Consider the following 21,900-nt stretch of genomic DNA (forward strand, 5'->3'; position numbering starts at 1 on the left):
CGGTCAGGGGGGATCGATTTCAAGGTCACCATCGTGAAGAGGAGGAAATCTTCTTTAAGAATCTGCAACAAGGCTATTTTCCTTATTTCCATTATTACGTCATGTATTCAAATTGTTTTTTAATTGTGACAGAGGAGTACAACATTCATATCTCTTGAAACTCGTTTTTTGTGTATACTTTGTTGTTTTTTTCCTTCATGTTGGTTTGTGTTACCATCATTTTTAATTTTAACATATGTGTCTAAAATTTATTTTTTTTAACTTCGATGATTGGAAGCGTTAAACTTTGTCTGCTTTCTTATAAAATGCTGTTTCATTCTGTTTTTGAAAATTTTGGAGTCGGAAACACTGTTGTTCGCTTGGATAGTATGATTCTGCTGGGATTCTGCCAGAATGACAGTGGTAAAAACACAGTGGGCGCAATCGCGATGACATCACATGACAAAATCAAAAATCTTTGTTCGTCACGTCACTGCTAAAACGCGAAGAAAATTTTGAAGTACTGTAGCTGAGGCAAAAATGGGTCAGTAAACTGCATTACATAACCCAAACTCAGTGAAGCGGCAAGATTTAGTAAATTAAAGCTCTTCTTTTGCTGTTCTCCTTTACCTATTTGACAAAGTTTGAAAAGTACGATTGAAGCGATTTATTTACAACTTTAATAAACTATAGATTAAATCTTATTATTCATATAATTTTTATAAATTGGAATATATGGTAAACCTACGATCTAAATCAACTTCAATAAATTTAATTAATAGCCTATTTCATACGCTACCAAGCGTAGTTGCAATGAGCGCCACAAAAGCAGCTACGCCTATAACAATTTTGTTAATTAAAAAGCTGAAATGTTTCGAGCAACATTCCATGTCAAATCGAAAAGAAATTACAGTACAGTACAACAGTCATTACTGAACAACTTTAGTAATTAAGCTGTTCAACCAAATTGTTTCTCTCTAGATTTTAAATCACAATATCTCTGGTTGCCAGCATCATACAGGTATAACTTGGTTAATGCAGTGACTTTGAAATTTCGTTTCTGGAAAAGAATAATTAGTTTGGCTAACTCAAATATACTAGCTATATAATAAAAAATATGACGAAATATTACTCTTTCAACTGAAAGCATTGCGTTTATTCTAAACACGTGGTAAATTAGTTAGATGACACCTGACAAAACTTCTACTGCAATTGGCTGCCCTGTTCAAACCATCCCTATTACATTACAGGTGTAATGTATAATAATAATCTATGTTCAAACCACATGTATCATGAAAAACGGAAAAGAATTTATTGCAAACGACACAAGTCACTTCAGTAATATGAGGCTTCAGAACTTAAACGAATACAATATACTTAGTATTTATAATTGCCTAATACGAAAAAAGTTGGATAATATCACAAAGAACTGACGCTTTCAATTAGGACCATTACGTCATGAACTTTTACTTAGCAGAGAGAAGTAACAAAAACAAATACATGAAGACTTGCGAATGTTTTGTAAATGTGTTATTTGGCATTAGCAAATTTCAACTAATATTTTCAAAAAAATGAATGGTGCGCAATTGCGCATGAAACGTATGGCTCTAAACAGTGTTAGAAAAAAAATGCTACGGAGCTTTTGAAGATTTTTTTTAAATGTGCCGTTTTATAACACTTAAATAAATGAAACTACCGAAAAACAACAGCACAATGAACACTGGTAGTAAATAACTTAGTCGTACAAGCCACATGCATTTAAATAAGACATTCTTAAATGCTAAAGTTAACTTAAACTGTTAATATAAATTAAGAAGCTACCACAAAAGATGAACAACGTTTACAAAACTGTGTACAAAATGATTTTATGTATATACCGCCGGTCTAACCACTACAATAAACACATATTATCAATAAAAAAGAGGAATTTGTATTGGCAGCATAAAAAAAGCACAGATGTAATCAAACAAAAAGTAATTCGACCCTTTCAATGGGCACCTCTTCAAGAACTATAAAAATGTTTATAAATCCCGTAGTAATGTGAAATTGCACCCGCCGTAACAAAAGTATGCCAGATAGCGTGGGCAAAAGGGATGATCCCATCACATTTGAACACTAGGACGCCAAAAATGTAAAATGTTCCTCCAAGAGCAAGTTCAGTAAAGCCTGATCTGTAGCATATAGCAAATATATATTTATTTACTGTAATTATTTATAAATGCATAAACAGCTTTAACAACGCAAAACCTACTGATTCATAACTTTTACAATAACTAATTAATTTCATCATTTTTTTAAATTAAACTGTTTTTAAATTGACTTCACAAAAATTTAAAATAAAATCATAGACATACGACGTAGAGTGCGAAGGGTTATACATCAATGCTAATACTCCTGGTACAATGCCAACAAACAGATAGAAAAGTGTTTCCAAGAGTTTAAATTTTTCAAGGAAAATGAATGTATACATGGTACCAAGCACTGCAGCTAACCATATAGCCCATCTGTGTTAAAAAAAAGGAGCAATGCAGTTAAAAAAGCCACAGCAATGTACGTGACCAAAATGAATAGCCTAAATTATATTGTGACCAGCCAGGTGAAATTGTGAAAACAAAGTCAAATGGTAATAGACTAATAGTGATGTAATAATGCCAAATGTTTCCCAATATAACTTACTAAGATCAAAATATTCAGTAAAATTAACTTACTTACTGCAACCACATTATACTCTGATGTGTTTCATGCAACATTAGCCAGGGACTGTATGATCCAGCAATAAAGAAGTATATAGTGGTTCGATCACAGATATGGAAAAACTTGTTCAACGACGGACGACGAACACAACAACCGGCATGAGACCTCTGAAAAAGTCAAAGAAGCGTATTTCGCGTAAGAAAACAGCTAAAGGTAAGTAAACACAACTTCTTACGTCTCAGTATACAGTGTAGTCATAAAATGCTAAGTGCATGCTTTCATATGTTATTGGATTCAATACAGTAAACAAACAAACTATGACTGTTTCGTCTTTTTGTGTTCACAGTTTCTTCAAGTTTGCTACTTTTTTGTTTCTTTTTAAGTGTCAATTAAGGCGAATTCAACTTTTTTCAGCTCAATATACGCTCTATAAAAGAATTTTATTGTAACATTCTGCCGATTTCAATCATAAACTCAGACACATAGACATTTTTCGATAACATAAATTGGTTCAAATTACAGTAGTCTCACAGTAACTATATTCTGTTCTATCATGACAACTAATTTCAGTAATTACTTGGGAATGTGGTCACACAAAGCAAGTCATGAATAATATAATATGATATATTTATACAGTTGAGTTGTTTAATGAGAGAAAGTTGATTAAAATGACAGGAGATAATATGGCTGGCAATCTTTTGTGAATATTTTGGAACAGTTCGAACTTTTTCCATATAAACATATCCGCCTAATCTGACAAACCTTTAAATCAATTCTTACATTCAATTTTTTCCTTGTTCTCAAAAATTGTTTCTTCCAGCCATGTATTGCATATAACCATTGCAACAGTCGTTGTATTTGGGGCTTTTGGGCATTGCTGTTTACTTTTTTTTGGGTGTCATAATTCAATGCCTACTTTGCTTTCTCTGTGCCAAGTGACAGTTGACATCAGTGGGCTGTGTAACAAAGCCAACTAAAGTTTTTTTTCTTAAGACGTTACTTAGCTTTTTGGTATATATACAAAACTTGCATCTTATCTGAAAATTACAATGAAATGTTATTTTGGGAACTTTTAACCATGTCAATTCAAGTTTCGTTAAAGTGGCTTTGAGTATTATGACTAAAATCATCTGATCTCAAAGTGGTCATGTTAACATGAATTCTACTTTGTAAGTTTTCAGTTTAAAATTACAATTTACAGTATATACATGATTATAGCATAAACTCATCCATAGCAATACAACTACGATTCCGGTAACTTTTCTCTGACAAGCAAACACACCTAATGTTGGTTGAATATTATATAGTTGAAATATAATCTCTCTAAATGGGAAAATTATTATTTCTCATTTAACACTTTTACTGCTGTGAGGTAAACACGTGCAGGATGACAATGATGAAACAACCAATTACACAAAATGTTCCAGACATGTTACCGCTGCTTCAAAATATAAATTTGTACAAAGGGAAGCAACCTTTTTCACTTTCAGACGCCTGGGTTGGGCAATTTGCATGTACAGTAAAATGCAGAGTGAACTTGTAGAAAATACAAAGAAGTTTACATGGCAATCTCAAGTATATTTGTCCAGGTCTTTTTACGCTTTTACCCAGCAATGCTGATGATTAGCAGCCAATGCGTGAATTTTAACAAATATATATAATTTGAGTATGAAAATCATAGAAAAGAATTTTGCTAAAATTTATCAGTACATCACTTCAACATACCTTTTTCCAATGACTTTGTGTCCATGATATCCAGTGAAACAATGTTGAAATGACAAAGAGCAAAACCAAAGAAGCTCCATACGATCTGGAGCAAAACTCGTAGGCAGCATAAGTAGGAAAAGAAGAGTTTCTGGGGACAACAGGGCACTGTTCATCGTTGCAGCCATCCAATGTCAAGACATTTGGCAAAGTAACACGGCTGAACATAAACACCATTACAATTATAAACAAACCATCTAAGTTACTGTCAGAATGGTGATTGTAGTTTAAGGTTATATCTTTGGCAAACAAATAGCACAGTTAATGTATATGTGGTTAAAATCAAACCAACGTTCATTTAAACACAAGTACAGACATATATTGAAATATATATAATATTTATGTAAAAATATTATTTATACATTTATGGTAAGTCTGTACATATATTTCGAAACAGCATGACATTCATCAAATGAGTTTAATATTAAGCAAACAAGAGTACAACAAAAAGCAAACATAAATAAACTTATCATAAGGTAACAACATCGAAAATCCTTTACCTGTTTGTGAGCGTAATGATTGCAAACTTCTGTTCTGTTTTCCATATGAGCAATTCGCTTGCCAAAATACTGGGTAATATCATGATGGCATGTGAACAAGTATTAGCCCAGTGCTCATAATCTGTCGGAATGTACATAACATTTGGGCCAGCCCTTTGGTTCATAAGATTAGAATCACGACACCAAATTCTGAAATTTTTCCAATGCTCTGTGATGCCTTTCTTGATCTTTCTGTGCATTTCAACGACTGCCCTCAATTGTGTATGTCGTCCAACATTTTGAAGTTAAATAACAGTTACTAATGATAATGCACCACACAAGTAGAACCATGCTGTATCAGTTAATAAACAACAATATGGAATAATTTTACAATTTCAATTTGCCAAGGCTTGAAAATTCTAATTTATCCTGACAACTGATCTTAGGTCCAATAGCTACCACGCTACTGGTATCATATATATCATGACATGTGACCATCATACTGCAATAAAAAACGTAACAACATGGTAAGCACATAGCTACCGGTAACAGAACCATTTACTATCTTTGACAATGCTAACTGTCTCACGTTGTAATATATATTTATATGAAATATTATGCAGAAAGAAATGATGGGGTCTTTTGAAAAAACTTTTTCTGGGGTACTTCGCTGGGCCTATTTGTTTTCCGTAAAGCTAGCGAGCGTAGTTTTGAATGCATAAAATAGTTTTGCAAGTACATAGTAAGCATGATTTTTCTTCTAAGTGTACACCAAACTTGAAGTGTTTACGTAGAATAGTTAAAATTGAAGTTACATTGCATCAAACTCACCTAGGCTACCTCAGAAAAACTTGACTTTCAAACCTAACAAGAAATTTCCATGCTCATAAGCGCAAAAACTGTAATAAATCACAAAATAAACCAGTTGAGAGCCCTTTTTTTCGCACACTTGCAAATTAATTCCTCTTCTATGTTTCTTTAAATTTTCACGGATCTACCTTTTCTGTAAGTTTCTTTTTTAACCACTTATCTCTGCTTGGATCTGAATTTTGTTGGAAGCCTGTGTACGTACGTGTACAGCCAATTTATTGTACTAGTTGAATTTTTGGTTAAATGTCGCAGTTTAAAAGTATTTTATGCAGAATAAAATTCTGCATGTGATGAAATAAATTTCATCGTTGTATGTTGAGTAGGCTATAACTTGTTTATTTAAGTTTGAATAAGCAGCAAAATATGTTTTTTCGTACACTGTACATTTCGTTGGACTACATTAATTTACGGAGTTGAGGAAGTAGTAACACTTACCTGTGGAAGTAAGAAAATTTTGGGGAATTTAGTAAGGAAAAATAAGAATTGGGGATTAGTTTTAGATTAATTTAGTGTTGCTACTTTCATACTTCAATACCTCCGTAAATTTAATTTATTTTTTTTCGTTTTCAATGTGGGGAATGAAAAATTGTGCTAACGCAGGTGGTCGCCAATATATTACTATTAGCAATTATGATAATAATTTCCGCAAATTAGATGTGCAAATGTTGCAAGAACTCAAAGGCATAGACGTACATTACGGAGTAATATAAGAATGTATAAGAGTTATTAGCGTCAGCTATTATTTTTTATAAATTGCCAGTTATTAGCTCCAGAACGGCTACCAAACCCAAATTACAAAAGACATAATTTAAACGCATTAATATAAAACAAAAGTTAAGCTTATAGTTTGACAAGACATTGGCTCAACTGTGAAAAATAGCTTTATAACGCGCGATTTTTACCGGTGAAAAAGTGGAAACCTAAAATCTAGCTAAAATAAAAAGAGCTTAATTAATTGTACTTTGAACTCAGCCTTAGGTTAGTTTTTGAAGAAGAATTTTTGGCCTATCAAGCCTAATGAAATGGGTGCAATGTAACTTACTTACAAACAACATTTTTCGAAGCACAGGATCAACTTGATGCGGAGAGACGACTCTACAGATTGATTGTGTGTCTCCTTGTCTAAAAGACGACTGATTGAAAATATGAGCTACAAAAATATTTAAAAAACACAATAATATTTTTTGCAAATGGGCGTGATGTGCTGTCGCTTCTATTATACAGGATGGTGCACGCTACAGATTAATCCTTTACCCAGTTTTTGGAGTTGCTGTTAGTGTGAACTTTTTTTTGCATTTACTCTTAGTTACTTTTTGAAGTTTTACCTTTGAGAAAAATGCAATCATTTAGCTGTTACAAAGCGTTTACTACACTTTATTTACGGTGTTGTTGTTTCGCATCGTACCCCCTTCTTATTTAATCAGTATGGCGGATTTCATTTTTCTATACTCCATGAAGAACTGCTTATTTGATTCAATGTTCTTGGAACATTGTTCTATCTAGTCATACGCTTGTCAGCATCTATACTGTATGTATTTCTCATCAGCTTAGTTGGTTGTATTCCATGATTGATGTTCATTGATGATGGGAATACAGAAATTGGTTACGGTGACCCGTATGGGCCTCCTAGCGTTTGGAGAAGTGCTTTATAACAGGTCCTACATTATCATGCAAGACAAACACGGTCTTGCAGGCTAACTAACACACCAAGCTATTTTGTTATAGTTTGAAAAATATCAAAGCAAACTGAATGCAACTAAAATGTCATTTTTAAACTGTCCTATGTCTTGTTCTTGACGTTCACAAAAGATCATCCCGCCGGATTTTAGCCGACATATATATATATATAAAATGTTGTAAAACGTGAATAAAATATTATCAATTTTTGGCCAAATAAGCTCAACAAGTTGAACCCACATTGCAATGTAAAGACATTTCATGCTCACTTTTTGATCTTTTACAATCAAAATAATACGGGTACTGCTTATCGACTGCGTCGAAGTGTTTGAAGCAGATTTCAATTGGCAATTTTAAAATTAGAACTTACAGTAGCGTTACTCGATTAAAACAGCAAACATGACCATTATAAAGAGATACAGTCTTAATCCCTTGGGGTTATAATTACACGACCGGTTTTTTCAAAGCCCACGGTACCAAATCTGTGATTGTGTATTCCATTGTAAACAAAAGATAAAAGGATGGAATTACAAGACACAATGAACGAGCCGATTGGTATCTTAGCTACGCGAACAATCGCAAAAGCGAGACAAGAACAAGCGATTGGAACGCACCGAAAGTTTGACTGGTTATGTTGGTATAACGATTATGAAAACACTTTAGACAAATATATTTAAAGATTTGTTTTACCAGCAATGTTGAGTCTAGTACGTAGTGTTCAGCTTACGTGTGTTCCAATATTTGTCTCCCCAATGGTAAAGTGCTAAATATTTAACAAAGCCACAATGAATATTGGTTCGAAATAGACCTAAATATTAACCCAGGCTGATAAGAAATATAACGCTAATATTGACTATTTTTTGTTAAATAATTAACCCAGTTTCAAGTGTTTTGTAACAAATTGCACTGCAACTACGGCAACATGAATAAACAGCGTAAGGTAAAACTGGATAAGTCTAAAGGAAAGCTTCTAGCTCCTACAGACAACTCACCAATGGACGACGGTAAGAAACGGTAAAAGTTGAGTTTTATAAGAAGGAAGATACGCAGTTTACTGAAAACAGCTTGTTTTCGGAGATTTAGTAAATAGTTTGATTTATACATCAATATTTTGGTTACCTGAGCTTCTAAGAGTAACTGCCATGAAGCTGAAAATCATTTTCGATTTTTATGACTTAACGGAGCCTATTGCACTTAAGCATGTTGTAGCCAACAGCATTAGAGAAAAATTGACGCAATAATTGAACAACTGTTTAAACGTGACCTATTGTTTTAGGTGTGACTGACGATTTGAGGTCACAAAGGGCCGGAAGCGAAGCATCTTTCGTGATTCAGACGAAAAAAACTCAATATGAGAACACTTACAAAATGGATCCCGATGTATGTTCTATTCCTATGAACCTTATTGTTCTGAACATTATTATATACATTGTTAGACTTAATTATTGGTAAGTTACACATTAGTTATGAACAGCTGACTTCAACTACCCAACTACAATTTGTTTTGTGAGGCTGGCAAGTGTTTACTGGTTTACGGTTTCACCAAAGTTCCTTCGTGTTTAGGAAAGGTTTAAGTCGTACGAAATCGAAGACACAGCCGCCGAGGTCCTTCGTCAACACTTACAGAACAAAGCATATGATCCAGAGATGAGCAGAAAAGAATGCAAAGATATAGCTGCTAAAATATCGGAAGCGCTTAAGGCAAAGCACTATAAACGTTACAAGCACGTAGTACTTGTCAGCATTGGTAGCCTCAAAGAAAATCCAGGCGTTTATTTGGGCAGCAGGTGTTTGTGGAACGACAAAACTGATTCTTTTGCAACCGTACAATATCAAAATACGACCCTCTATGCCCTTGCAATGATTTACGGATTGTATTACGAGTAAGGGCAGCGCGGTAAGCGTTCAGCTACCTGCTAAAATAACCTCAGAACAAATTGGTTGCCGCTTCAATGTTGATTACAATGGCATGCTCATACTTTGCGCTGTAACCTAATTAAAGCTAAGCTTCTCTCCCAGTTCCGCTTTTTTGCTCATAATTCTTTTGCATTATGGCTTAAAAGAGTACCGTACTTTGTTTGACAAATCAATTAATATCTGAACCTTGCAGAAGCTCTCATACGGAATACGAATAGTATTAAAATTAATTTTAATCATTGTCTTACATAATGAATGTCGCTACTTGCATTTCGTATGCGGCATTTCTTTGTTATTTCATCTTAAGCCATGTGAGTGTTCTAGCTTTTGCTTATAAAGGTTTTCATATTTTGTGCTTAGCCATTTTTACAGTGATTATTGTAATTTTCTTGAGTGTATCCTTGCCTGTTACTTATTACAAACATATCAAAAATTATTATGTCGCTCATGTTTATCTGTGGGAATATGTAAGTAAGACTTGCCTTCGGTTATGCAGGCTTACAAATGTTAACTTACATGCAAAATTATAACTAAACTTACAGTATTTTACGTTTATATATTTCAATATTTTTGTTAATTTTGACTTTTATATGCGCAGAGAGAAATACATTAATTGTCATATTTTTAAGGCCAACTTCAATGAAGTGCGAATAAAATAAGTATAAGTGTAAGTCAGCAGACATACGCTGCAAATAAAATCGTTAGATGTCGCAACTTAATAGATACTGCTTGAGCGTTGCATTAATAGAGGATAGTCCGTTAGGGAATATTTTTCTCAAAAGAGGTTTGTGTATAGAGATCGTAGCTATAACTAGTGTAGTCAGAAAACCATTTGACATAAACATGCACAAGGAGAGCAAGGAAAATAATTGACTGGTATAATTGACTCTCGCAAATGCTCCGCTGGAGGCGGTATTATGGCCATTTCTCGGTACACTTGATAAAGCAAGCTTGTGTAGTAAAATTAAAAATAAAAGTTAAACCCAGTGTGCCATCCAACGCCCTGTTTGTTTTTTCTATACGCTAGTCACAATCAAAGTAATCCGGCATTATGTTGTAAACAAGCTGTCAATCATGACCAGCTTTACGCAATCATGTTTCATGCAAATTAACAGAACAATGGACGAAAACCTGAAAACCTGAAGCATATACAGCTATATATTTACATACATTTCCATATATTTACAATATCTTATGCTTATAGCTACAAGTGCAGAATACATGAAACAGAAAAAAGACGACGAGGCTTATGGATTACTTAACAAGTTGTACAACTTCGGTCCATCTGTATGCATTGCTCCTATTCTAATGAATTACTACGTCACACTGCTGAAAACGGAAAGAGGTGACGAATCGGAAAAGGTCCGCGAGGAACTCACAAATACAATAAAAAACGAAATTAACTCGACGGCAAGAGAATGTCAGCTTCTGGGAGACAAATTCAGAAAGGATAAGGAGCACCATAAGGCTTTGTTGTTTTACCAGATTGCCGCCGGTTTGTTGGGAGGCGCCGAAAGTGCCGCTGATATTCTTCGGTGCATGCAAAGTTGAATCCTTGGCATAAAGCTTTCGGTCATGAACATCCTGAGGTCCAAGCTCCCGCTCCTGGATCGACAAACATATCCTGCCGTCCATGCACCTGATGCGGAATCAGATTAGCAGCGTTAGAGGAGGTGTTGATACAAAAGCAATCTGCTTGACAGAGTCTATCTGCTTACATCACATTGAAACCATCGAACGAATGGTTGGAGATCACGAAGCTCGTCATAGATCCTTGTTGCAGCAAGTGCAGCTGATGATACGGAGGCTGGGTGAAGAAGAAGCATCTAAAACGGAGGTTTACGGAGGAGCTTTAAACAACCTGGGCACTTCGTATTTATACCTCAGGCAACCGGATGACGCAATAGAAGCCTTCTGCAAAGCAATCGAAGCAAAGATGAGAGCTGAAGATTATGATACCGAAGCAGAAAAAGTGGCAGATGTGGAAATGAGCGTTCCAGCGCTTTCGATGGCTGAGGAAATGAAAACGGAAATGGAACCAACACTGTTGGAGGACTAACTTTTAACTAACAAAAACTTATCACGTAAATTTTATCACAGCTGCCTATTCTTGTAAAGGCTATATTTTGCTTACTTATATAACGTTGTATTTTAAAATGTTTAGGCTACTGTAAAATTGTAAATGGAGTGAAGTAAAAATCAAAATATATGGTGGCTCTCGACTCTTCTACACAAGCATTAGAAAGCATACGCTTACTTCTTCAGGTGTACTAAGAGATGGCTTCCATGTAAATGGAGTGTTTTTCTTAAAGTGATAAATTTTGTCTCTGATTTAAATTGCGTGTTTAAGCGAAACTTTGTGCTGTCTCGAATTGCCTGTAGAAACATCAAGAAGGTAGGCCTATTACTGTAATTCACAAAAAGGAAAAAAATTATAAAGTGAAGATTATTTTGTTTCTAGTAACTGTATACTTGCAAATTAACAAATAATGTATACATATATTTCCGTAAGTTACAAGTAAGTTTGTTTGCTGTGGTATGTGTTAGGCTACATAAGTCTGTAAATAAAGATAATCTGGATGTTATTTTGTTGTCAGTTCCGGCATATTTTGTTGACACAAATTGGTCAAGTCCTTCACTCTGACGTCAGGCTGTGTTAACGTAAGTTTACGTTGTTTTCGGTCTTAAAAAACTCATAACGTTTAAGATAGAATACAAAATCGAAATATTTAACGGGGAAATTTTAACTACGTCTGCACAATGCAAAATTAGGCTACAGCCTATGCACTGTACAAGACAGCTGCTAAAGAGCAAACTCGCAAACAATTGCCAATAACCGTATAATATTGGGTCACATTGGTATAATATAGGAAAATGTTAGAGGAGTAAAAAAACGTCGCAATCAAACCAAAGCGACATTTGTATTATGAATGATTGACCGTCATCAATCTATTTAGATGCACACACGTCGTCATGGATTAGCACTAATAGTAGGCTATAGTAATATATCTTACTTTTTGAAGCTCACTTTATTCTCTGAAAAGTGTAATTGGGCAGCAGTTCTATGAGTTTCCTAAACAATACGCGATAGTTCGCCACTTCTGCTAGCTTGGTTAATAGGGTAGCCTAAGTTACTTAGGGTAACCTAGTTAATTTTGTAAGTGTAGGCCTACCACTTGGTTAAGCCAAATTGATGACTTCACCGTGTAAAACCATTCAACTTTAAATCAGACATCAATAAACTGAGCTGTTTTCAAACCTAGCCTATCATCGTTAATTTTTACTAGAAATTAATAAATAGCTGCCTTTACAAATCCTTGGTTAATAATAGTGTCGGTGGGTCCAAATTGTTCTGGCTGCCAAATGTGTTCGGGACATTGTGCGTTATGCCGTATTAATGTTGCATGAGTCAGCCTAAGTTTTCTGATCAAACACTTTTTTGTCCCTGTAAGTTTTGTTTTCTTATTCATAAGTTAAGTTTTTAACTTTGTAATTTTTATAACAAAATAAGACTGTGATAAATATATCAATTAATGTAATATAAAATTGGGTACGACATAGAATTCTCATCAATCGAATCAGTGAAGCATAACACTGCGTGACGTAATCGATTGCTTCCCTGTTACTGTGCGTGCATTACGAGTCATCACTTATCAGTCGTATGTTTAACGTCGCAACATGTCTGTATGCTGTTGCTGTCACAATGTTCTATCTTGAATTATTCGTTCAATGAAGCTTCAATATAATCAGAATATATAGTTGTCGAGGTGTACAATTAATTCTAAGATTAAGAAAAGCGAAACAACGACCTGAGACTCATTCACTCCGAGGATAATAAACTATTCAACAGACAAACTTTGTAATTGAAGTGGTCGCCCTTACAGGCTAAGGAACGACAAACAAACATTTCATTACAAGACCAAACAAAAAATATAAACGATCGACCGGAAACTAACAAAGATTTTCCAACAAAAAAGAAAAAAAATGGCGGAACAATATTTTAACGGATGTCTGATTGATTTGGGGATATATAGTAAATTGTGAGCAGAGCAAATATTAAATCATCATTACGAAACTAGCCATATTTAGCTAGCAATGCTAAACGCTCTACTCTTTTTTGCCGTGTTTACGGTATCTGTCAGAAAATGCTGGTGGCAAAAATACTAGATGTATTACTTCGCCTTATCAACTGATAAAATAGGATACCAGAAAATGAGTTAAAAAATCCTTGCATTTAAAATGGTTGTATTGTTAAAAATAAGGACGCAATTCTAAACTAAAGACATCGCTTAGAAATAACAACAATATTTTCTAAGATATAGCCTAGTCCTGGCTGAAAGCATAAAAAATCTGAGAAATTGGACGTTATAGAAGCACTGTCTATAGCCTTAAAACGAATTTGTATGCGGATGGATTAGAAATATCTCAGATAATTTTAGGAATGACAAATCTCACCCTCTAGCTGAGGCTAAAAAACATTAGATTATCCAATTTAGCACAAAAAAACTTTCAGGACACCACATATTTAACTTACCTGGGCCGAAGTATACTGTGTGTTACTTTGGAAGGTCGACTTCAATCTTGGCCGCAGCACTTGTTGCCATAGAGAAAAATCATGTGATTGCAATCTACAGATGGATTACGGCATAAAAGAAATCGGAAAATATGCCAATTGTATAGCCTGTTGTTATGAGGTCTTTTGATAATTAACCTATAAAGTATTGATTAATTTTGCCGCCAGGTTACACATTGCGCGATGCCTTTGTGAAAGTTGTGCGCCAATGCGAACGACTATCAAGAAGATCAATAGAGTGGAAAACTCTATGAATTTCGATGGGTCGGCTAATATAATTCACATCCTCTGCTTTCCTTTAAACTTATATTTATATACAGTAGCTTATAATGTATTGATTTTAAGTATTGACATTATACGTACAGTATCTTTAATGTGTTTGCTTGGTGGGAGTACACTGCATTACACAGCACCGCTATGCCTAATTCACGTTGGTGACATCAGAAGTAGAAAAGCGCCTCGTCAGCAAGTTCAGTCAACAAAGGCATAGACCCCCGATGTACCGGCAGTATTTCTTTGGCATAGCGAACACAAGACACACGAAAACCTGCTGGACGTATGATAAAATTAGGGTAGAAGATAAACGAAATGGCCAATTCCAAAGGTTTCAAACTGAGCAACCCGCATTTGACAGGAGAAGATTTTTTGTATCACATCGGCCTTTCAACGAATGACAACCTTGCGCAAAGATTCGGCGATGTTAAGGTATGTTTGCTTAAGTGGTTTATTTTCTAGGCCTTGTATATTTACTACAACACATACCTTACCGGTGTTGAATAATTATTTATTAAAGAATTTAAGTTGGTTCTAGTGCTCAACCAAATGACGTCAAAAATTGAGTAGAGTTCTTGGATCTAGTATACAAACGCATTCTGTTCTTGTGCACTTGAGTACTAGACCCAAAAATAGAGTTAAATGAAGTTGAGTGCACGGAAATTTTGTCCAAGTCAGAAAATGCAAAACAGCACACCATAAGTGTGCCGCTGAAACTCATGAAACGCACCATTAAGTACGCCTCTGCCAACTCTGCCATCAACCCCAACAGTATCCATGCATTTTGGACAAAAATGTTCCACTGATGTCTGTTTACCAAAGTTGAAAAATTAAATTCTTGTATAACAGGATGATTTTCTTCTGATTCGTTTACATGCCTAGTGTCAAGTTTTCAAGTTTTTGGTAATATTTTTAGTTGAATTTGTTGCGTAACAGTAAAGCAATTTGCTTGTGAACACTAAATGATAACTGTATTTATACGTAGGATAAATATAGTTAAAGTCAAGTTCAATAACTGACTTTTTTGAAAACTTCTTGATTACTCGCTTGTTTGCGTATCAACTTGCAATAAGTCATATTTCTCTGAAAGGTTATGCCTAACTACACATGTTAGCAATAAGAATTTAGTAAACAAATAAACATCATCAACTTAAAATTGTTATGTTATCAGTATCACTATTCCTGGCGCTTAAAGAGTTGTAAAGCAATTAACTTATTACTCTGGCAAATCTGTAATTGTATATATCCACAGACTTTATTATTTCAACATAATGTTGACACTGCTTTGGGTTTTTGGCGTCTTGTGTGTAAAGTATAAGTTGAAATAGGCCTTGCATGTTGCAGGAATATGCGTATTTTTGCTTACACATATTACGTTTTGAACGGTGCATGACTCACTAGTGTAATTGTGTTTTATCTTTCTGCAACGTACTGTAGTAACCTGGTCAACACTTGTTTTTGCTACACTGGCATCTATCGTTAGAGAACTGCTTTCCGCAGCAAAAACCTTAATCGACTCAGATCACGAACAAAACTTGCCTTTACATTAAACTCTGAATGCTGCTTGCTCATTAAGGCTGACTATTACAGTAACTAGGAGACTAACAGTGAATAACATTTGCTGTGAGATGATCAGCAAATTAAAAAGTCAAAAGTCAGTGCACTTGATTACTATATAGATGACAAGATACAATTTGTTTTAATCTGTTGTGTATACCAAAAATAGTGAAGTGTTTACAATAACATATACATGTGTAACTGTATGTGTAACAAAATAATGAATATTTTATCTTTCAGTACAATACCTTAATATATACACAGCTGTATTTCTTGTTGTACAGTTCATATGCATGGGTGGCAAGGCAAGTCGCATGAAGGACTTTGCAAATCTTATTTACAAGGTCCTTGGAAAGCCAAAGAATTGTGAATTTGAAGCATCCGATAACGATGGTAAATCATTTTTCTATTCTACTTCAACGATATAAAAGCATGAATTGTACTATAGCTTAAAGAATAATGATGAATAGCTGAAATTAGTTTCAATAGTAATTCACAACTCTGATTTAAAGATCTCACCCTAAAAGTCGTTTTACAGTACCAGCTCGAACAAGAACATTTTTCTTTTGGTAATGGTTTGACAACATTGCAAACCTTAATTTACCGCTGGCTTTTTATTCGTTGTTTCAGAGCCAGTATTAAAAGATCTAGGTGCTTCTGCTGGCAGATACTCATACTTCAAAGTAGGCCCGGTCATATCGGCCAATCACGGGATTGGATCTGCATCGATGTCTGTTGTATTACATGAGGTAAATCTGATGTCACAACTTAGCCATCTGATGATGTTCATGTGAGTTGTGTCTCTTTGCCTTGTAGTTGCTGAAACTTACTCATTATTCTGGTTGCAATGATGTCACATGGATAAGAATTGGGACATCTGGTGGATTAGGTATGTTTGGTTTCTGTTAATCATAATAATGACGTTATTAAGCAGTAATGTGTTTATATGGATTTTATGTAAAATTGGAGAAGTTGAAGTGTTTTTTTTTTTAAATGTATTTAATCTCATAAGTTTGTGAAGCTATGTGCAAAAGGACCGTTGCTATGTGCAAAAAGAACGTTGCTATGTGAACTTGTATTACAGGAATTGAACCCGGGACACCGGTTATCACAGAGCAATCATATAACGGCCTACTAGAACCATGTTATAAGCAGGTAGTAATAATACTACTGTACATAAATATGAAATTGTACGCACTTTAAACATAGCAGTCATGAACAAACACCTAAACATTTCATGTCCACTCACGCATGAACAATTTTGTGGACAAAAAAAACTTGAAAAATTGATGGTTTTAACTTTTGTTTTCATCCGGTAGGTGGCATGCGGACGTGAAATCGTATACGACACTAAAACAACTGCAGATGTTGCAAAGAATTTGCTGGAATGTGCGAAGAGGTTGAATCTACCGGCAATGTTTGGCAACACAGTAGGTGCCAACGACTTCTTTGAAGGTTTGTAAGAAACACGGCCGAAATATAACCCTCTAATGACGTTTACCATTGTAGAAGAATATTGTGCAAAACTTCCTCCGCAGAACAAGGGCGACTAGACGGTGCACTTTGCAACCACACAGAGGAGGATAAGATGGCGTTTCTAAAACGAGCGCATGATGAATTCGGTGTGAAAAATATGGAGATGGAAAGCGCCTGCTTCACAGCCATGTGCAATCGCGCAAATACCAAATGTAAGTCAACTGTGTTGGATATATATTGAAACGATTTTTCTATTCTCTTCTCCGGAAACTTTACTTTCAATTCTGAGCGATGATTTCGTCGTCGTTGTGATTTTAGTTTAGTGTTGTAATTTCTTGAGTTGATGCTTGCAGTATCGCAGGTTCCAAATGTAAGTCCAGTAGAATGTTTTCATTTGGTTTTCCAATACTTTTAGCTGAAAACCTTTGATTCCGGTAATTCTGAGCATCCGGTAATTTTGAGCAACAGTTTTGTCGTCATTGTGTTTTGTGTGATGTAATTTTATTTAAAGATTTGACGCTTGCATTTTCGCAGGTGCGGTTATTTGCGTCACTCTCTTGAACAGGCTTCATGGCGATCAAGTCAATGTTGCGAAAGAGGTCTTGAAAAGTTGGGAGAATCGACCCCAGGAAATAGTAGCCGAGTTCATTCGAAGCAATTGTTAAACAATTAATGCTATTTTAGCAACAATATATAGGTGCAGTAATCCTGGACTGTTGTGCTTGCAATTATCATTGTCATTCTTCAAGTGTTTATTTTTGCGTTTGATTAAATCAAAATTATTGCTCGTGGTTACCCCTGCTCGTGCTTGATGCAGTAGTTAATTGGAAAATGTAGTTAACAATTCTGCAGAATAATACAGGCTTACTCATGCCCCGTTTCGCTCATCATTTCATTACTAACATTGCATTATTAAGGCCAAAAGGATTGTTTTAATTCATTGATTCATGTTTGAAATAAAACTAGTCTTTTAACCTGAATTATGAGAGCAGCAAGAGACTGCTGTTTACATTAACAACTTATGCAAATGCTCTGAAATGGCAATGTACAATGACCAACGCGATTTCTGCTCAGTTACTTCAATGTTTTTTCTGACGCTGTTGCAATGTCTCTATACGGTAACCAACGCAAGAAATACCGAAAGCCATCTACGCTTTACTTGAGTAATGCTCGAAGTCATTGGTGAAAACTAAAATATGTCCATCTGCTACAATACTGTACATTTCAAAAATGAATTCATGTTACTTACTCTGAATGGTGAAACAAAATATATGTTTTTAATCGAATAATTGGCGACATATTTTATAAAAACATGAATGCTACTTCAACTCAGTTTGTCGAAGTTTGCATTTAGTTAGGCTTAAATTTCTATCAGAAAGGCTACTCTGCTCTACAGTAAGATATGTAAAGCAGCGCATAGATTTCTTCTATGCGGAAGTAGTGAACCATCAGAAAATGAAAGTGACGATAAAGTGAGTGAGGAATAAGACCGATATCGTATGAATAACAATAAAACTGATGAATATTAGTTGAGTAAAATGGAAAACATAGTAGTAAGTGTAGTTACGACTTATAGAGTTATAATCTATATGTAGGAAAAATGTAAAATTTTTAAAAGGCTATAGGCTAAATAGGTTAGATTTTATCCTGATTACAAACAATGAATTCAAATACCTTTTATTTGCGTTGTCCTGCGTGTTTCGTTTCAGTGAAAACTTATACGATTACTTTAATTATATTAGTTGTAGTGCCTGTAGTGGATGGTAATGACAGTAGGTTGTGTTGTTTTTGTTGTGAAGGATGGAGAATGTGTGACAAAATATTTGCACTTGTATTTGTTTTAATTACTTGTGTTTCCTTTCTTTTGAACTTTGGTTGTTTCTGTTATTTTTATGTTTTCATCGTACACTGATTTCTTCTATGCACGGTGTTGTTATTTTATGGAATTTGCCGCTTAACGCTTCGACTCGGTTGACCACATAACTGCGTCTTTCCCCAATTGATAGCCTACGGACATTGTTGTGTATTGGGGTTTTATTTTGATGCAGAGCATAGCTCCAGAATGCATTCCAGATGTACGGGCCCAGAGTAATTACCTTCGTTCTTGTTGTGTTACACGGATCCGCTTCAAAGAACTTTAATCGTTGCTTTACTGTCAACTGTTACAGAATTCGTCTGGCGGGTTTTTACCATTTTCACGGTCCACTCCATACCAAGCGCGTAAAATAAAAACAGTTCGCTTGTATTATGACGTAAAACTTGTTAAAACATATAAGAAGAGTCACTAAAGGACTGAATGAATGTTTGATAAAAATATTTTGATCTAATTAATTTTCCATATATGTTGATATACGAAAATATTCTTCAACAGTCGATCACAAGAACACACTTCAAAAGTGGAACTTTCTTTGTTGGCAGAATAACCAACGATGATTGACGCAGAAAACTTGTCATTTTAGCTGACGGCGTTCTTTTTGTCGACATAATACACAAACTGTGAGTTGTGCCTGCACTTTTTGACATAGCCGTTTGTAGATAGATTGCTTTGCAAGAGAATTGAACTTCTATAATCTTGCCATGGTACTATAAATCCGAGTTATTGGGGGATGTAGCAAATAACAGCACCTGGATACAAAAAAATAACTACAAAATTTGGGGCTAAGCAGTCGCCAAAAATACAAAAATGGAGAAATCACTCCTTGAAAAACTTGAAATCTCAACTCAACCCCTGCAACTGAAATGCCGTTTATAGTTTGAAAGCTTTTGACGACTATGTAGCGATAATAACGCAACAAATGAGCTTGAGCAGCCGGCGGCATCATATTACGGACGAGTGAAATATTGAAAAGCAAACAGACGAGAAATGTTTAATATGTGTGTTTGGGGGTAAAAGGGGAAGTTGCTGGTTAATACAAGTTTGTTTAACATCAAAGAAGGCTTTTTACAAATAACCTCCAAGCATTTTTTCAAAAATCTTAGTATAACTGTTGCCAACATTACGTAATTACGTCGCACATTTGCGACATTTTGGATCTTATTGGCGATGAATATCAAGTCAAAATTTGAAATCAATACGCATTGTGCCTTGCGGTTGGTCACAAATGAACAAATACAAAATGTGCAAATGAAGCTTGTGTATTTTACTTAAAACATGAGGAAGCGATCTTGTATAAAACTATCATCAAAGGAGCCAAAAAGTTAATTTGGGCTGCACCTACACTTCAATAGTCAAGCAGCAACAAAAACCAACAGAAACCTTGGCATATATTGCCAATGTCTGGATGAAGGATTCTAAACGAAAATTATAAACAAAGCAACCTCACCATCTGACAAACTTTGCAAATTTATTGACACATTGTCAAATATGCTCTGCAACGTTTGCCTCATTTAATTTATTATTGCCAGGACAAACAAAGCAGGGTATTATTGCAACCGGATAAATCTGCTGCATAAGAAAGCGTTTATACACTATATGTGATATATATGACATCACGATTAACTTTTCCTTTCAGAGTTGTAGTATGCTATGTAACAAAAATAGCAGAGCATCAAGAACTGGCATCAGTGCTGTAGCTAAGTTATTTGTTTCTGACACGGCTCATGTCATTCAGGACGTTTGCAATAAAAAGGGTTTTAAGTGGTTTAGCTATTCTGTCATTTCTGCCGGTATCAGTGACAAATGCGTGAATTTTGCAGGCATCAGTTAATGTGGTTCTTGTGGTAATTACGTTAAACGATTTTTACAAGAAAATTTAAGTCTTGTTTGATTATTTCGTTACGCATGAGTTTGTGATTTATAAATAAAGTTTTTGAGACAAAATCGAATTCTGGATTTTGATATTACTTTTTGTTTGCTATAGCTACACAATATTGATCCCACTATACCTTTTAGTACAAGCCATGACGTCACCGCTACATCAACTGCTAAATTTTACATCAAATTTGTTGGAAGAAACTAAACGGATATCTATAGAACGTCGGGGCCATTTGATATTATTTACACATCTACGCTTTTCATCTTTTTATTGCTCTTTTATATGATGTTTTCCAAACGACATCGCCGGTGGAATTGCCAACGTATAGTAAATTGAACGGCAATTGTCGCTTGGAAACCTCAGATCAAACTACTTATGAGTTAGTTTTGTCGTAATTGGCAAGAACTGGCACCAGTGCTGTAGCTAAGTTATTTGTTTTTACCCCGAGTCATGTCGTTCAGAATATTTGACTTGAGTCAATTGAAGTCATGAAAATGTTTGAAAGAATAAATCGACTCAAGTTAAGCCAAAGGCTCGAGTCATTACAACACTGACGGATACTGCAGCCAGCATTAATTGTGCCCGAATTTGCATTCGAAGGCAATTGTTATTTCCTATATTATGAAACTATATCTCGTGACAGTTTGAGTAAATGATCTCCAATAACTAACTGTTGTAAGTAAAGTAATTGTGAGATCAATTAAATTAATTGATTTTAAAGCAATTGTTTTCTCAAGTTCTAAAATTTTATAAATCTAAGTCAAGCCAAATAATAGATCATGAATGTTTAACACGGATTAGGATAACATCTAAAGTATCTTTACTTGAACTGTTATAAAACAAGAATGAGAGCGAAATGGAGCTATTTAAATAAACTAAATTGTTG

At 34.9% G+C, this 21,900-nt stretch overlaps 3 protein-coding genes across 3 annotated transcripts; 2 read left to right on the plus strand and 1 right to left on the minus strand.

The window, feature by feature from the left end:
• Positions 1 to 1,267: 1,267 nt before the first annotated feature.
• LOC143452933 (monocyte to macrophage differentiation factor-like) lies at positions 1,268 to 6,169 on the minus strand. Its single transcript, XM_076954092.1, has 5 exons — positions 4,938 to 6,169; positions 4,399 to 4,597; positions 2,692 to 2,840; positions 2,334 to 2,483; positions 1,268 to 2,150 (listed from the first exon to the last, which is right to left on the minus strand). Exons 1-5 carry the CDS (start codon positions 5,174 to 5,176, stop codon positions 1,982 to 1,984), a joined length of 906 nt encoding a protein of 301 aa, XP_076810207.1. The 5' UTR covers positions 5,177 to 6,169; the 3' UTR covers positions 1,268 to 1,981.
• A 2,006-nt stretch (positions 6,170 to 8,175) lies between these two features.
• LOC143453483 (dynein light chain Tctex-type 5-like) lies at positions 8,176 to 10,003 on the plus strand. The gene is made up of 3 exons (XM_076954835.1): positions 8,176 to 8,467; positions 8,740 to 8,843; positions 9,027 to 10,003. The coding sequence occupies exons 1-3, from the start codon at positions 8,386 to 8,388 to the stop codon at positions 9,348 to 9,350; spliced, it is 510 nt and encodes a 169-aa protein (XP_076810950.1). The 5' UTR covers positions 8,176 to 8,385; the 3' UTR covers positions 9,351 to 10,003.
• Positions 10,004 to 14,246: 4,243 nt separating this feature from the next.
• Positions 14,247 to 18,054, plus strand: LOC143452810 (uridine phosphorylase 1-like). The gene is made up of 8 exons (XM_076953925.1): positions 14,247 to 14,658; positions 16,068 to 16,176; positions 16,414 to 16,532; positions 16,600 to 16,672; positions 16,868 to 16,938; positions 17,103 to 17,238; positions 17,322 to 17,471; positions 17,794 to 18,054. Exons 1-8 carry the CDS (start codon positions 14,542 to 14,544, stop codon positions 17,922 to 17,924), a joined length of 906 nt encoding a protein of 301 aa, XP_076810040.1. The 5' UTR covers positions 14,247 to 14,541; the 3' UTR covers positions 17,925 to 18,054.
• The last annotated feature ends 3,846 nt before the right edge of the window (positions 18,055 to 21,900 follow it).

This window comes from Clavelina lepadiformis, chromosome 4 (genome assembly GCF_947623445.1).
Source record: "Clavelina lepadiformis chromosome 4, kaClaLepa1.1, whole genome shotgun sequence".
Lineage (NCBI taxonomy): Eukaryota > Metazoa > Chordata > Ascidiacea > Aplousobranchia > Clavelinidae > Clavelina > Clavelina lepadiformis.